This window comes from Ipomoea triloba, chromosome 10 (genome assembly GCF_003576645.1).
Source record: "Ipomoea triloba cultivar NCNSP0323 chromosome 10, ASM357664v1".
Taxonomy (NCBI): Eukaryota; Viridiplantae; Streptophyta; class Magnoliopsida; order Solanales; family Convolvulaceae; genus Ipomoea; species Ipomoea triloba.
The window spans coordinates 23088573-23106211 of record NC_044925.1 but is presented as its reverse complement, the minus strand read 5'-3'; the positions used below and the strand labels follow the sequence as shown (position 1 = coordinate 23106211).

The 17639-nt window shown below is 33.0% G+C and overlaps 3 protein-coding genes across 4 annotated transcripts; 1 reads left to right on the top strand and 2 right to left on the bottom strand.

The window, feature by feature from the left end:
* Positions 1–3518: 3518 nt before the first annotated feature.
* Positions 3519–5334, top strand: LOC116032199 (mitochondrial import inner membrane translocase subunit Tim13). The gene is made up of 2 exons (XM_031274653.1): positions 3519–3706; positions 4962–5334. Exons 1-2 carry the CDS (start codon positions 3608–3610, stop codon positions 5109–5111), a joined length of 249 nt encoding a protein of 82 aa, XP_031130513.1. The 5' UTR covers positions 3519–3607; the 3' UTR covers positions 5112–5334.
* Positions 5280–6781, bottom strand: LOC116032197 (soluble inorganic pyrophosphatase PPA1-like). The gene is made up of 7 exons (XM_031274652.1): positions 6621–6781; positions 6461–6489; positions 6301–6366; positions 6021–6194; positions 5823–5943; positions 5654–5735; positions 5280–5558 (listed from the first exon to the last, which is right to left on the bottom strand). The coding sequence occupies exons 1-7, from the start codon at positions 6733–6735 to the stop codon at positions 5516–5518; spliced, it is 630 nt and encodes a 209-aa protein (XP_031130512.1). The 5' UTR covers positions 6736–6781; the 3' UTR covers positions 5280–5515.
* A 1841-nt stretch (positions 6782–8622) lies between these two features.
* Positions 8623–11899, bottom strand: LOC116032196 (metal tolerance protein 1-like). 2 transcript variants are annotated; one of them, XM_031274651.1, is made up of 2 exons: positions 11688–11899; positions 8623–10020 (listed from the first exon to the last, which is right to left on the bottom strand). In XM_031274651.1, the coding sequence occupies exon 2, from the start codon at positions 10018–10020 to the stop codon at positions 8737–8739; it is 1284 nt and encodes a 427-aa protein (XP_031130511.1). In that variant the 5' UTR covers positions 11688–11899; the 3' UTR covers positions 8623–8736. The 2 variants fall into 2 exon arrangements, with proteins under 2 accessions (XP_031130511.1, XP_031130510.1); XM_031274650.1 differs by having other exon boundaries at positions 11637–11898.
* Between the last annotated feature and the right edge of the window lie 5740 nt (positions 11900–17639).

Below are 17639 nucleotides of genomic sequence, written 5' to 3'. Positions count from 1 at the left end.
TCACATCTTAATACATTGGTAATGGCGATTAACTTCTTAAACACAGCGATTAATTAAGGATTGATTCTCTGGTTCCACCCAAATACAATCGACATCAAACCTGAATTGAGGCCAAGTGAAGTGCATTGTCCAATTGTCTTCCCAAATTCCTAGATTATTAATTAACATGTCTGTAATACTATATTAGCAACTAGCCATGAGTTGGCCTAACTTGTTATCCCCAAGTTTAATTAATTTATTATATCGTCGCAGGTGAATAATTTTTTTTTTCTTTTTAATATATAATTTGATAACAAAAAAAATTAAAGAAAACCTTGTCTTGAGCCGTCCATCCCAGTCTTTGTCGTGTTTGTTGCTATACCACATAAAATAATTAACGTAATCCCACATGCAAACTTGCTGTTTTTACTCTATTAGCAGCCACTAATAATTGCTAATGCCATATATAATCGAATTAGCTTCTTTAATACTGTCTCAATAATTATACTAGTATCAATAATCTTTTCGACAGTAAAAGATTGTATCAATAATACTGTCTCAATATAATCAAAAAATGTTTTACACCATTACAATTATCACTTTCTATTAACTACTTATCAATAAAAAAATGATACGCCATGAAGGGACTAATTAATTGTATGAGTCTCTAGCATAATCCATTACATTATAGGATTCTTGTTCAAGGCATCGTGGTCGAGTGACAATAGTCTATGACTTTTGGATAAAACGTCTATGAGTTGATCTCCAATTACTTTAAACGTACAAAAAAGATGACACTTCATAATTATTAAATTATGAAAATTGCTTTACACCCTTACAATTATCACTCTCTATTAGCTACGTATTCAATAAAAAGATGACACGTACATTAGGGAGTGACTAAAGTGGTAATTGTATGTGTTTCTATCATGATCCATTAAATTATAGGATTCTTGATCAAGGCATTGTGGTCAAGTGACAATAGTCTATGGCCCTGTTCGGTAAATGGTTGTCAGCTGATTGTGTTGGTTGTTTGGGTTAGAAAGTATGATTTGTTGATAACATTAGTGGATTGTAGAAAGTTGTTTGATAGATTAATTGTTAGCTGATAGCTGTTTGGTATAATTTCTTTTATAAAAAAACTAATTGAAAATGCTGCTTTGAGTAGCCTTTTGAATTTTAGCATTTTGGAGTTACAAAAAGCTTATTAACCAAATAACTAATAGTGGTCAAATAAGCCAAAATTGGCTGATAGGCTGATTATTTACCAAACAGGGCCTATGACTTTTGGATGAAATGTCTATGAATCGATCTCCAATTACTTCAGACTTCAGACGTACCAAAAAGATTATAGGGTGTGTTTGGTTCACATGGGAATCGGAATGGGAATGGGTATCAAATACTTGGTGAGCGTAATGTGTTTTGGTGAAAGTATTTTGCATGTTTGGTAGTAGGGTGGAATGAGAATGATTATTAATAGTTGGGGAAGAAAGAAGGAAGGGAAATGAAACCCTTATTTAATAAGGGTATGAGTTTTTCAATTAATGGGATATTCCAAACCCATAGTAATATTATAAAAACCTGTCAACCAAACAATAACAATCACTTTGATACTCATATCTTATGCCAAAACTCGTCAACCAAACACACTATATTCCCCCTTGATTAAATAATTAATCAATCACCAACTATCGTGTAGTGTGATAATTTCAAATGGGTAGTCATATGTTTGAACCCTGATAGTGAGGACTTAAATTTTTTGAACTGAATATGTTTGAGAAAGTATAGAACATGTACTTACCTTATAAAGAGTCATGATTATTTCAAAAATAATTAATCAACCATAATAAGTTCGTTAAATGATATTAAAAATAAAAAAAAATAAAAAAAAAAACCACACACACACACACAATTATGACTCAATATAGGTTTTTTTTGGTCGAAAAAATCAATATAAGATTTAATCAGCCCAATGGGCTCGAACTACATTATGGGGCAGTTTCTTTGTCAGGCTTTTCATAACTATTTAGTTGACCCAATTGTTAAAAAACAAAAATACTTAATTGGGCCTTTGAAAGTCGGCCCAATTTCAGTAATTAAGTACAAATATCTACAAATTCACGAACCTATTTACATTTTCTTATAAATTTGATGGCTTATCTCATATTTTTTTCTATCTATCTACATCTACATCTACATACATACTGATAACATACATATACAAATTTAATAAGAGCTAATAAAGTTAGAGTTCTAACGGAAAGAAAAAAATATTGATAGTAATTATTTACTTAAACAAATAGTTCTTTTTTTTTTTGGAGGATGAAAGCCCTTTTTTTTTTCTTTTTGAACGATAGACCTCATTAATAAACATCAAGAACAATTACAACAAGGTTCAATAATCATTCCATACAATCTGACCTAGAACTAAACTTTCTAGCTAAGCTAATAAAACATAGATTCACAAATTGTGTTACAAGAGAGTTTTGATCTTTAGAGAACCTTAAAGCTTTTATCAAATAAATGATGATCTTGCCGAATGTAGACAAGTCGACCTCTAGATAGAACGACTTGTATAGCACCTGAATTTTTATCTTCTTACTGAAGTCCCTTGACATTGTTGGGTTTTGTGTTTGTTGGTCACTGCGTTCCTTGGGGATGATTTGTTGGCAAAGAAGACATTCAACTAACCCAATAATTTGAAGCGGGAAACTACCCCGTAATATTTTTTTGACTACATCACAGTTGTTCTTTTTAAAGGTAAATCGTATTTCTTTATTAGGCCTTCCTCATTAGTGGAGTTTTTATTGTGGTTTTTAAGGAGTGTAATTAGAAAAGAGCAGACGGTAAGAAAAAGAAAAAGATTAAAAAAAAAACAAAGCTGATTTGTCAAAAATAATAATAAATAAATAAATAAATCCGAGCTATTAACGCGCCCGCATAGGCGCAGTAGTAGCTATCACGAGGTGCAGCAAAGATGAAGCTGGTCCCACAACTATGCAAAACCCCTTCATTTCCACGAGATACTATCATCATCTCTCTCTTCTAAGGTGGCAAATTCTTTCTTAAAACCCGCGCTAAAAAGACTATTAGAGATGGCCTCAATATGATTTAAAATGTATGAATTTTTATTATCAAAAGTAGTATTTATTTATACTATCATTTTTAGAATTTTAGACCATCGTTTTTACAAAATTGCAAACATTTATTTTAGTGACAAATGACAATTATAATCAACATATCATATATTATCTTACATTCATATACTTTGAATTATCAATTTAAATAAACAAATTCAACATTCAATTACATATGCATGAACATCTCATATATAATTTTGCATTGATATATATTTTGAAATACTTATATTTTAAAATAAACACGAGACATTATTCTATTCGCGCAATGTGCCTAAAAACTAGTTATATTTGATATTATTCCTAAGGTGGTAACGAATGGGCAATATGGGGGACACATGTGTCATTTCAAGAAAACATTTATACTGAGAAAAGGGTTTATTTAGCTGTAAAAGGCGAGAAGGGTTTTAGCAACAGAGGCTATCTCTCTAGGGTTTCTCATTATCGGCCGTCGGGCAAAGATCAATCCAATCGGGAAGAACTGAACAAGTATGGATTCATTCTCGTCGCCGTCAAGCGGGTCGTCGGATGATGTGATGGACCAGCTCAAAAATCAGCTCGCCCAAGCTTATTTTGAGCAGTTCATTGAGGTACCTTACTCTCTTCTCTTTTTCTCTCTGCTTAAAGAAGCTTACTTGTTTATGCCCCTACAACTGATCTGTATACTCAATTTTTCGTAAGATTACTGATTTTTTTTTTATTGGTGTTTCGAAAGTATATGTATTTATGTGTGTATATTGTTAAATCAATCTAAATCTTAATATAATTTCCCAGTCCAGTTCATATACACCTGATTCCAATATTCCATGTTTCTCATTTTTGCTGTAAGCCATTGAGCTACATTGTTCTTGATAATAGTTTCAAATTTTCAAGCATGTTTTCATCAACCCATTCTATACTGATCAGCTCATCCATCGTGGCAGAAAGAAATGCTGTTCTTACCCTAGGAATTATCATTTCATGCACAACTCTCTTATAATTAGGAGTGCTCATTTTCTATGTGTGATCTATCTGCAACAGAAGTTACAATCGGCTGGTCTATGATACAATTACTCTTTTTTATTAAAAGTTTGAAGCTTCATTCTTATCAACAAAAGTATGTCACATATTGGTAGTGGGATTAATTAGAGAAACATGTGTTTTTTTTTGTTTGGCATTATTTATATGACATATATACTAAATCATTAATGTCATGCTGGCAGCATAGAATTGTGCATTGATTGGATATGAATTTTCTTTCAAATGTATCTTAGGCAATTTTAATGCTGGCTCAGGAATTCTAAGGACTGAAATCATTAGTGTAATTGTGTAAATTTTGTTGCAACTAGCCAACTACTCTGTATATTATAAGGACAAAGCATTAGTTTAAGTTCCATTATAAACTTGTGAAATATATCTAGCCTGGCATTGTTTCTCACCTGTACTTCAAAAATGTTTTTTTTTTACAACATTGCAGTTGAGATATTAAACCTAATGTTATAGGTAAGATGAGATGAGAGGCTGTTTCATGATCCTGTCGAGACGATATGGCTGATAAAATTTTGCTAATTATTGTGGAGTACAATCTATGGAAGCAATTTCAAAATTACTTAAATTTATAGCTTTGAAACTTTTTTTTTTTTTTTGTTCTTTCCTTTTGTTGATGCATCAATTTACTCCCTGGAAAGGCCAGCATACTTGATGCCAATTTCATGATTGTGGAATGTGAAACAGAGCTGCTCTTAACTCTTCAATTTTCTTGAAAATGCTATGCATATATGCATGATTGTAAGGCCACTAGCATAAGTAGATTCACAATCTGTATAGGTTTTCAGACCATATAACATTCCTGTTTATTTGTTACAGACTGTGAGAGAGAAATGCTTTGACAAGTGCATAACCAAGCCTGGGAGTAGCTTGAGCGGGGGCGAGAGCAGTTGCATCTCCAGGTGCGTTGATCGATATATTGAAGCCACGGGTATCATCAGCAAAGCTCTCTTCAGCCAGCCACGATGAAACTGCTGCCTGATTATGATTACGTTCCAACCATACAGACGATGACTTGGTCTAGAGAACATTTTTCTCGTAGATGATCCGTGATGTATTTTGCTATGTTTCACCATTTTGAATATTGTTCAATTTGAGGATATTATGCAACTCTCTGAACTCTACCTTTGTCAGATAATTTGACAATATTATTATTATTACTCAAATAATCAATCAAAATACAATTGAAAAATTACAGGTGTTTATTTACTCCAAACCCAACTCTAAAACAGCTAATATCTTTGTCAATTTTGTTCCCTCTAATGTACTTCAAAAGCAAAAATGCATCAATCCTGGATGCCCTCAGAAGATGACCCTCCACCTTTACCTAAATCCTTGTCTCTGTGACTCTGTTTCAACTTCAGCCATTATATTTACTGCTTCAAGGTGTGTAGTATGTACTCGGCATAAAGATCCCTGTATAGACAACAAAACACAACAGTATATATATATATATACACATGATATGCAAGAATCTAAGGCATATGAGAAACAAGGAATCTGTGTCTTACATGGAGTACTGGATAGCATCCACAGCTTTACCAGAAGGCAGAAAATCATTGACTGCCACAATCTTGTTCTCATTTTTCTTGTCTGCATAGGAATCAAGAAAATGTTGGACGAGGGTTACGCCCATACTGAGCACAAATCAAACGACAATGGATAAGAAGAGGAGCATACAATCTTCAAAGAAGCGGCGGATTTCAGCTAGACGATGAGGAGGGAGCTGGTTGATGTCAGTGTAGTGGCGATATTCAGGATCGTCAGCACAGACTGCTATGATCTTGTCGTCCATCTCTCCCTATACAAAGACGGAAAACATTAATCTCAAATGAAAACAGATAATAAGTGAAAACTGATCTTAGCCATATATAGAACCTGATCAATCATAGGCATGAGCCCTATGGGCCTGGCTCGGAGAAAGGCACCAGGAATAACAGGCTCCTGCATGAGGACTAATACGTCCATGGGGTCGTTATCTTCACACAATGTACGAGGAATGAAGCCATAGTTGTGAGGGTACACCACTGATGAATACAAGATACGGTCAACCTGGGAATCCACAAAACAAGTATGAGAGTTCATACATATATATATATATATATGCAAAGAAGATTTGACATTTTGAGGGGATGATCATCAATATATCATGTTACACCTTTATCAGACCAGTTTTCTTGTCAAGTTCATATTTCACTTTGCTTCCTTTTGTAATCTCAATAACCTGCAAAATGCAGCACATTAGGATTATGCATATGAAACAAATTGACTATGAATCTAGGATAGTACTAATTAATACAACATCGTTGATTACTTACGCAATTGACAATGTTTGGAGCTTCAGCTCCTGCACAGAAGAACGGAAAACAAAAACAATTAACAAATTGAAGCATATGTTCCGTCTCAATTAAAAACTAAGCTAATACTGTACTACATAGCTTTAACTAAGAATGAATCGAAGACGGAGAATATAATGACCTATCTCAAGATCATGCCAAGGATGGGCAGCAACAGATCTCCTTGACAAAGAAGACAAGATCCTCTCATTCAGCTTGGGAACACCCTTCTCATTAGTAGCTTCTTCGTTGCTCATCTTAATTATATTTTGTATATACTGATGATGTTTTGGTGATGATGATTATTATTTATTAGGAGATGCAGTGAGTAATTAATGTGAAGCAAATGAATGTTTTGGATTGTAGTTTATATAGTGTAGCTTGTGACACACAGCGCACCTTTAGGGCATCCATGAATCGGTCAAACTCTCCAACAGCCATTGAATTAGGGTAATAAATACAGCCTATGCTTTTTCTCTTCAGTGAATCCCACGATTATTACACTCTTTTCTCCTATATTAATGCGCCTTCCTAACTTTGTTCTACATGTCCACACATCTATCATTTTTTTTTGGATGAGAAAGAGAAACTTGTCGCCACTATTTGAGGATGTATACAGGATAAATTCCGATTTTGTGTAGTAGTTCACAAACTACCAAGGAAAGATAAATCACACTAGAAAAATCATGTGTAACAAGCTCGACCCAGAGGGTATTGGCAACACACCTATAGTTTAACCACATTAGAAATACTGTGTGTGACGGACTCAACCGAAAGGGTATTGAAACAAACATCTGTAATTTATATATACAAGAATACTAAAGAATTCTAACTGCAACACAGTATGCACAAGCAATGAGCTAGGATTCTTATAGTATAAGACATCCTACCAGAAAGGGCAACCCCAATCAAATTAGTCGGACAATTAACTTAGGAATAAGGTTCAAATTGACCACTGAACGTAACCTAAAAGTGCAATTAGACCATTGAACGAAAACAATGTGCAATTATGCCACTGCACACTTCAAATGCATGCAATTTCACCTGATAGCAGGTTACCTTCCATTTCATCAGGTTGCCTACTTACCTGGATGATGATGTGACATTTTAAAATAATTTTTTAATAATAAATATAAAAAATAAAAAATATTAATTTTTAATATTAATTTTTTAATTTTTATTTTTAAAGTTTATTATTTAATAAATATTAAAAAATTTAATATTTTTTAATATTAATTTTTAATATTTTAATTAATTTTTTAATATTTTCAATTAATTTTAATTTTTAATTTTAAACTTATTATTAAAAAAATATTTTAAAATGTCAACTCACATTAAAACATGCAACCTGATGAAATGGAAGGTAACCTGCTATCAGATAAAATGAAATAGAAGGTAACCTGCTATCAGGTAAAATTGAACGGATTTGGAGTGTTCAGTGACCTAATTGCACATTTTTTTCGTTCAGTGGCCTAATTGCACTTTTAGATTTCGTTCAGTGGCCAATTTGAACCTTATTCCGTTAAGTTAATAATCACAAAATTTTAAGTACTCATATCGCATTTTGAATAATGGTTATAAACTTCACCTAACAGTCTACCTCAACTTAGATATTTCTGGCTACCATGGGGCCATTGGACCTACATATGCTTTCATTTCTCTGCACCTAAATTTGGCAAACTTTTTCATTCAATTTATTAATGTTTAGCCTGTTCTGTCGCATAAATTAAAGAATTTTAAGTTGTTCAGTTGTTGACTATGAATATGAATCCTGGAGGGAAACAAACAGCATAGACAGAATTTAAGTGTCTTGCCCGCCCGCATGTATAGCTCAGTTAGTTACTAAGTGATAGAGTGTGAGCAAAAATTTAAGTGTCTACCAAAAAGTTACAGGTTTCTCCTGCAAAAAGTTAAACTTTTTTCATCTATCAGAAATCTACAAGTAAATGTAATCAAGACTGAAGTGGGAACTGTCCAAACAGCTATGAAATTAAAGCACAGGACTTTTTTTTTTGAGTTCTATTGACTCCGTTACAATGTAGTATCTGTTTATAGCTACTTTCTCAACCAAATAAAGCACAGAGAGCCAATATCGCCTCCACTGAGGCTCGAACCCAACAGCTATGAAATTAAAGCACAGGACATATAAAACACGAAAATGATGTTCAATTCAATATACCAGTGAAACTTTTTCTAGTGTAAGGAGCAGATACAAACAAGCTGAAAGGAAACAGACTCCTTCAACAACACCTCATCATCTACCCTCTTTCTATCTGGATAGTTACATGGCTAATGTTGTACTCCCTCCTAATATAATCAATCACCTTATCTAGCACCAGGTCAGCATCGGCATCGGGTTTAATCTTGACGTGGCAAGCTAACAGCACCTTCCCTACCGTAATCGCCCATATGTGTAGCTCGTGAATTGCAACCACCTCCTCCATCTCGCACAGGCCCTTCTCCAGCCTCGTGGCATCGATTTCCCTGGGCGTGCTCTCCATCAAGACTTCAAGGATGTTGCGCAACATTCTAATGGTCGTGAAGAGCACGACTATGGAGAAGATGAGGGTGCAAACTAGATCGATGATCTTCCACTCTGGTTTATACCATATAATCGCTCCACCAATCATCACCCCTATGCTTTGAATAGAATCCCCCAGTACGTGAAGATAAGCCCCTTGAACATTTATGTTCCTTTGCTTCTTTTTTGTATTTTTCGGCTCACTTTCACCCTCGGTGCTAGCATTGAGTAGAGGCCTGGCAAGATCAGCTTCATGTGCATCATGATGATGATGATCATCATCATCATTACTAGGATGTTCTTGATGATGATGATGATGATCAGGATTAGGATGTTCTTGATGATGATGATGGTGGTGTCGGTTCACTGATATTCCATGCATGTCCTGAGCCTCATGACCATGATCATGACCATGCCCTGCATGGTCATGATGTCCATGATCATGTCCATGTCCATGACCGTGACTATGTCCATGATCATGACCGAGCAAGAGAGCCATAACGATATTAACTACTAGGCCGAAAGCAGCTACTGCAAACATAAGGAAGCCCTGGACTTCACCAGAACTGTTTATAAGTCGTTCAATGGCTTCATAAACAAGAATCCCAGTAAGAAGCCATATCAATTGTATCGAAACCAACGCACCGAGAATCTCAATCCTGAAGAATCCATACGACTGGCGTGGGGTAGCTTCCCACCCCGATGCCCACAGTGAAAACAACGATATCGCAAACGATGCAACATCCGACAGCAAATGAGCCGCATCTGTCAATATCGCAAGACTGTTTGCTTTGATACCTCCGACAACTTCAACCGTCATAAAGATGACACAAAGCACAACAGCAATCCAAAGTTTTCTCATCGATGCTGCACGCTCTTGTGCATCCTTAGAACTGGTTTTAGCATCTGAAAATCCACAAGGCGCTCCCCCACAAACTTTACTTCCAAGAGAACTCTTACTTGGCACTGGAGTATCACCTACCTCAATAAGAAGTTCACGCTCCAAAGATTGTGTGTCCATCTGAACATGGAGTACACAAAATCATTATCAACAATGGTAGTTAAATCTCACCATGATTAAAGCACTATAAGAAACTTATACACCTATAAGTAACTAAACATTATTCATCATTTTACACAGGATAACAAGCAGAAACATGCTTTCATCAAACAAAGCACTATAGACTATGGAGTTTGGAGTTCCATTGAAATGCATTTCAAATGGAGCATGTAAAGCATAAAGGTGCAATGATTTAATAATAAACTATAATTTATCAAAAAGAGGAAGGTGAAATGAAAAAGTGCAGCACAAAATGTGGAGTAATTTATTAAGAAAATCAGTGAGTCAAAATTACCAAACAGAAGTACGAGGGTCAAAGTTTCAAAAGTAATAGTAGTAGCTGACAATGTTGAAGAAGCCTACAGAACAGAATTACAGATGACACATTGACACACCCAACTACCTCAGCCACTAGTTTAAACTAGCTAGGACTTTTGCACTGCCGAACGATACACACACACTTTGAGTCTCATCACTAAGGTAGAACAAACAACATTATCTCAAAAATCATCAAATTCTCATAGATATGTTGTAACAAGACATGAAGTACTAGACGAAGGAAAAAACTGAATGCACAATGGATGAGAGTAAGTTTACATCCCCTTTGTTCTCCTATCAAAAGGAAGCCCTACCAAGTTCATCTAGGTCTTTTAAAATCTAAGAATTATAAAGTGCATTAAAGTATACTCCATAACCTCATTAAAGTTGAATTGTTTAGCAATAATTGCAGAAAACCTAATCATTGAATTAGAACAAATAGCCCAAGTAGGACTAATCTAGCTCTATCATAGTATTATACTACATAATTTAATTTAATTGATATGGTATGACCTAAAAGGCACCAATAACTTTTGAGCACAATACATGTGACTTTCAGTGTTTTTAGCAGGTAAAACTAAGAATCAACCATTCCATCATGTCAACGAATTAAAATACCACCCTACATATTAGTAAATCAAATCCAAGTTCTTTTCTTCTAAAACTGAAATAACAAAACAGTGTAAACAACTTGTGAGACAAAAATTTAAGTTTGGCATGAACTGAAACCTAAAAAATTGACAAGGAGCAAATACTATTCAACTTTCATCTGTTTTTTTTGTCTTGGAGTCCATGGCTTATTCTATACCACTCAAACTCCATCCTCCTTCTGTACTAGGAGGAATGAGGGGGTGGAGAGTGATGTGGTGTGCATTTCCATGCATCAGAAAACAGAGACCAGAATAAAGACACAAGAGAACAACTTGAAAACACATACCCCTGTAGGCATTTTTCCTAGTTCAGAGATGGTCAGATATTAGTGAAACACACATTTATACTCAACAAAAACTTCTTATTTATATTATGAATATGAAACTCAACAAACTAAAACTAAAAGGGTAATAGTGAAACCCAATCTCCCACTCACACAAGGCAAGCCAACCAACACACTCTAAAAGGGAACATTAAAGGTGGGAAAAAATAGATAAGGCCGTAAAAAGCAGACACCACCAATCAATTTGCCTAATCAAGAATCTTCGAGAACAACCCAGACTTAAAATCAGATAACATATAAACAAATAGAACCCTTGAATCTGTACCTTTTGATTGTAAGTTTTAATCAGAAGAGGCGTAAAAGTGGTAGAACAAACCTTCTTCCCTTCGCCAACTGGAAGAAGAGAGAATAGCAATGGACACGTGAAGGGAGGGAGACGACGGGTAAAGATCAGCTTTTTGCAATCATACCCTACAGCAAGAAGCCGGAAAGACTGGGATTAAATAAATCGGCTGTTGATGTTTTCCTTTTCTTATTCTCCCAAATATATACTGAATATATATAGGGAGATTCAAGAGAGAGAGTGAATGATAAATTACACCATCATGTCGATAACAAAAATCCAAGATGCATCACGTTGATAACAAATACGGAGTAATATGCTTATTTTCTGAAAAATAAACTAAACATAGAAAGGGTGTGTTTGGTTCGCACATAAAAATTAAAAATTGGAATAAAAATCAAATTTCGGTAATGATAATGAATTCTGGTAAAAATATTTTACATGTTGGCAATAGGGTAGAATTGTAATGATTGCGTTTGGTTATGTATAATCTTATAATGGGAATAAATGTTTTAAAAATACAAGAACAAAAAATCAAGAGAATTTATTATAATATAAAGACATCCAAAGCACCAATAAGAAAAAAAAAAAAACAAAAAACAAAAATCTAAAAGCACTAATCCAAACTTAACAATCAAATTATCAATTAGGACCGGGAATAATGAAATGAAACTCTTATTTTATTAGAGAATGTGTTTTCTAATTAAGGGGTAATCAAATTTCATAGTAATATTCTAGAAACATATCAACCAGAAAATAATAATAACTTTGATTATCATTCCTGATAGCTAAACCCATGAACCAAACACACTCAAAATTTAATTTCTTAACTTTTAGTTAAATAAAAAAAAAATTATTTTCTGATCTTCTGTCAAAGATATGAAAATATATATATATACCCGCGGGTTAGGCGGGGCGGGCTAAAAAAAAACACGCCAAAATACGGGTTCAATTTATTGCCATTAAGTATAATTTTATGGACATATAAAACAAATGTTATGAACATAGTACAAAATGGATGTTATTAAACATGATGCGTTTGTAGTATAATATTTGTATAGATTAAGCTTTGTTTTTTATGAACATTATGAACATATTATAGAGTGAATGAAAATACATATGAAGTACGTTTAGTTTAGTGTTTGTAAATATTAATGTTTATGTTTATGGACATATTTATATAGAACAAATATTATGAATATAGTACATGATGAATGTTATTAAACATTATGCGTCCATAGTATAATGTTTATGTACATTAAACTTTATTTTTATGAATATCCAGAAAGAGTATTATGAACTTACTATAGAGTGAATTAAAATACATATGATGTACTTTTAGTTTAGTATTTATAGAGATATATAGGTCCAGGTCCACCCACGTTCGCTACAGGAGGCACAGGAGTTGGCCCAGGGGGAATCGTCACTTATGAGAAGTGAATCAAACCCGGGTTCTCCCGGAATTCTTCTTCACAAAGAGAGCTCACTTGCCACTTGAGCTACCCCATTGTGTTAGTATGTAAATGATAATGTTATTAAATATAATGACTAAATAACACTTAATATAAAATAACATCGTTTTGTACTAAGTCCACCATGCAAGGTACAAACCTTGGTCCATTATATAATTTTCCATTAAAACGTGACATAATGAATTTCACTACTTTGATCCTCGACTACTAAAGTTGCTCAATTTAGTCTTTAATTATGTAATTTTTACCTAAAATGGTCACTCGGCTATTAGAATTTCACCACTTTGGTCCTCGACTACTAAAGTTACTCAATTTAATCCTTAACTATGCATTTTTTTATACCTAAAATGGTCCCTCAACTATTGAGATTTCACCACTTTGGTCCTCGACTACAAAAGTTTCTCAATTTAGTCCCCAACTATTCAAATGTTAACCTAAAATGTAAGTTTATTGGGATTTTGGGACCTTTTTGGAGAGTCGAGAACCAAAGTTATGAAATTCTAATAATCGAGGACCAAAGTGGTGAAATCATAATAGTCGAGAGACCATTTCAGGTAAAAATTGCATAGTTAGGGACGAAATTGAACAACTTTGGTAGTCGAGAACTAAAGTGGTGAAATCCTAATTGTCGAGGAACTAAATTAGGTAAACAATTAAATAGTTAGGGACTAAATTGAGCAACTTTAATAGTCGAGGACCAGAGTGGTGAAATTTTAATAGTCGATGGACCAAATCAGGTATTAACTCTTAATACTATTGAAAAAATAATGAAGTACATGAATTTTGCATAAATTGAAACCAAGGGGTCGGCGCAAATTATATTGTGGACCATGGTCCACAATGCATGGTGGACCATGATCATAGCTGATACTGTAGTTGTGTTGAACGGATACTGCAGTTGTGTTGAAAAGATACTGCAGTTGTGTTGAAAGGAAACTACAGTTGCACGGAACAGAGATCGTTCATCCGTTCAACACAACTACAGTATCCGTTCAACACAATTGCAGTATCTTTTCAACACAACTGCAGTTGCAGATGGATGACACGGTCTCTGTTCTGCGCAACTGCAGTTTCCTTTCAACACAACTGCAATATCCTTTCAACACAACTGCAGTATCAGTCCAACACAACTGCAGTATCAACTATGACTCATGGTCCACAATGCATTGTGGACCATGGTCCACGGTATAACGACTGAGGGGTCGGAGGGGAGGAACAATATCCAAAAGTTATAATAGATTATCCAGGTCATATATGGCAACGAGATGCATATATGTCATCATAATATAACTTCCAGTCTTCCACTTTGAAACCGAAATCACCTAACCTAACACCCCTGCAGCTATGCAATCTCCATTATATTAATTAAATGCCGCTTTCTCTAGCTGGCCCTGAAACGGTTAGCTATTTGATAATGAAATGGACAAATATTTATGTGTACTATCCATCATTAAGAGCTAATGTCGTCATTGCTCTCTCTGCAACACCTTTCTGTGTCTGTTTCGATATAATGGGTCCCAATCATCCGCCATTAGAAGCCTTGAAGGTCATTTTCATTCTCCTTATTTGTCTTCTCCATTCTGTTTGTATTTCTCCGGTGGATTCTACAAGACAAAATGCGTACCGTGTTTGATAAACAGTTAATTTTTTTTTAAATTTATTTGACCAACTTTAGTGGTTTAAAGTAAGTGTTTAGAAAATAATTTTTTGATTTAACTTATGGAGGCTAATAAGCTAAAAATAATTTACACGTTGTTGGTTATTGTGATGTTTATGTTTATTCAATGTTTGTTCAAATTTACATTTTTAATGTTAAATTATTATTAATATTTTATAACCGTTAATCTTTGACAAGATCAATGGATGAGATTAGTCCATAATTTTTACATGAATGATAGTTCACATGATTCAATTCTCTCTATATATATATATATGCACACTCTCTCTCACTTTAAAAATTGTCTTGCAAACTTGCAATATATGCAAGTTTACAAGCTGCCACTTCACTCTGTCAAATGTGGCAGAGTGAGGCCAAATTATTTTTAATAAAGTTGATTATTATTCTATTATTACATTATATTTTAAAAGTGATTAAAATTATATATTTTAATAAAGTTAATTATTATTATATTTTAAAAGTGATTACAATTATATTTAACGACACAAGAAGGTAGTGAATAATTGTAAATAAAATAACAGTATGATGTTTTTTTTTAAAAGTGAGATAATATTGTATGATGACTGATGTGTAAGTAGACGTAGAAAGATGTGGTTATATTGATGTGTTTTGATTTTTTGCCTATATCCAATAATATTTATTGTTATGTTTCTAAATATTTTATTTTTATTTTTCAAATTATCTTGTTTATTTTCAAATTGTTATGTACTTTCAATTTTCAAATTATCTTTTATTTTTTATTTTTTATTTTTTATTTTTTATTTTAATATTATGTATTGATAGGTACAATAACCTATAGCCATGGTGCAAAATGATTCCCATGTTGACAATATATGTTTTTCAATGTTACAATCATGACTTCTGTTTTGTCTTTTAATGTATATGTGTGTCGAAATTAAAATGACAAGAGTAACCTAAGGTGGGGTTGAGTGAAAGGAACTCTTCGTCCTTAAGCAAAAGTTAAGGGTTTGATTATTAATTTTGGGTATGGAGCAATCTTAAATTTCTAGGTCATCTATTCCACTTAATAGAGATACTAGTAAGGGGATTAGTTACTGTATTTAACATTAGAAACTCTAGGCTATACCCAAAAAAAAATGTAAAAAAAGGAAAAGAGTAATATTGATTTACACTCGAGGAAACTATGTGAACCACAAAACTTTTCATATCTTAATTATGTGTTGTAGTCTTGTAGAAAGTTATTTAACGGAATAGTTATGCGGGGAGTGGTTAGATTCCCCTCCTTTTTTTCTTGTTGACTGTCTCGTTGGAGATTTAATGAATTAAGTATTCCTTTTCAAAAAAAAAAAAACTATCAAAATATTCAAATTATAAATTTATATGTATTTTGCGTAGTTTACAAATTTATTGAGTAGTTAACAATCAAATTACAAATTTATTAATTAGTTAACTATCAAATTCAAATTCTACATTTCTTGAAAAGTAATTTATATATATAAGACATTGAATTGATCATATATTGCACTATTGTAGAAATATACAACCAAACATATAAATATCACCATAGATTGATTATTTAGAAAGATAAATTAATTTTCTAACCAACAAATTAACATTTAACCTTGAACCAGTAGATACATGTTTATAAATCTTAGAAAACTAACAATTTTTCATTAAAAAAAAAAAGAATTGGTATATATGAAGATTTAGTGGATGAAATTTGAAAAAAAAAAAAAACTCTATGAAATAACCAATATCACAATATGTCATTCAATAATTTGAAAATTGAAAGTACATAATTAATTTTAACAAAATCTATTAGTGGGGGATTAAAGCTATCACTTTACACATAATTAAAAGAAAAAATTGTATAAGGTAATAATTCATTGACTGGGTCTATAATATATGAAAATATGAAATAATTAATGGACTAAACCCGCAATTTTCTCTTTATTATTAATATTTTTTAAAGTTTTGGCATAACATTATCCATTTTTATTTTTCGACGCTTACAAACTTACAACTATTTTTTTTTAAATGATTGTATAGTAATTGTAGGTTTTCATCGTCACTAGAAAATAATCATAATAAATTGAAAGAAATCTGCACGGACAGCTCAACTGGTTACAAAAGTAAAATATGTCACAAGAGACCAATGATCGAATTACAAAAGTAAAATATGTCACAAGTGTGTGAGCAACCACTCAAATGAGAAGGCTCTTTATGCGCAGTGAACAAAAATTTAGTTTCAGCGGTTGATAAGGTAAGACACCCCAACTTACCTTCACAATTTTATTAAGTCAGGGTATGCAATCCTACCTTTTTGTCACAATAAATTGAAAGAAAAAAAATAAGTTTGGAATATCCATAATATGTATGGCATCTTTGAATATCCAATTAGAAGGTGATCAAATCGGCAGGATGATTCACCAATGTGCGACTCCATAGTCCATATAATAATTAAGATAATATAATATTTCACGGATTTTAAAGGTTGAAAAGTTTTATTGTATAATAATACCATAATTTTCCATTGTTATACCATGGACCAGAGTTCATTTTATATTGTGGATCTTGATTTAAAAATTATGTGTCTACTTTTAATATATTATGAACTTTAATTGTTTATGTGTCGGTAAATAAATTGAATGCACATATCATGTTAACTATGTACATAGACATAAACTGTTAATTGCATGTATATAATATGTTAACTCAGACACATAGGAGTAATATATTTTAAACTATGTGTGTGTAAATAAATTGAAGCCACATAATATATTAACTGCCAACACATACGGTAATATATTAACAACAGACCAATAATATGCCAACTGCATATTATGTGTTTACAGTTAATATATTATGTGTCTT

Coding starts and splice junctions, on each gene's coding strand:
- LOC116032199 (XM_031274653.1), top strand. CDS start 3,608: ATGGATTCATTCTCGTCGCCGTCAAGCGGGTCGTCGGATGATGTGATG. Junction 3,707..4,961: donor ATTTTGAGCAGTTCATTGAG/GTACCTTACTCT, acceptor TATTTGTTACAG/ACTGTGAGAGAGAAATGCTT.
- LOC116032197 (XM_031274652.1), bottom strand. CDS start 6,735: ATGAGCAACGAAGAAGCTACTAATGAGAAGGGTGTTCCCAAGCTGAAT. Junction 5,944..6,020: donor TCATGCCTATGATTGATCAG/GTTCTATATATG, acceptor GTCTTTGTATAG/GGAGAGATGGACGACAAGAT. Junction 5,559..5,653: donor GATGCTATCCAGTACTCCAT/GTAAGACACAGA, acceptor TTGTCTATACAG/GGATCTTTATGCCGAGTACA.
- LOC116032196 (XM_031274651.1), bottom strand. CDS start 10,020: ATGGACACACAATCTTTGGAGCGTGAACTTCTTATTGAGGTAGGTGAT.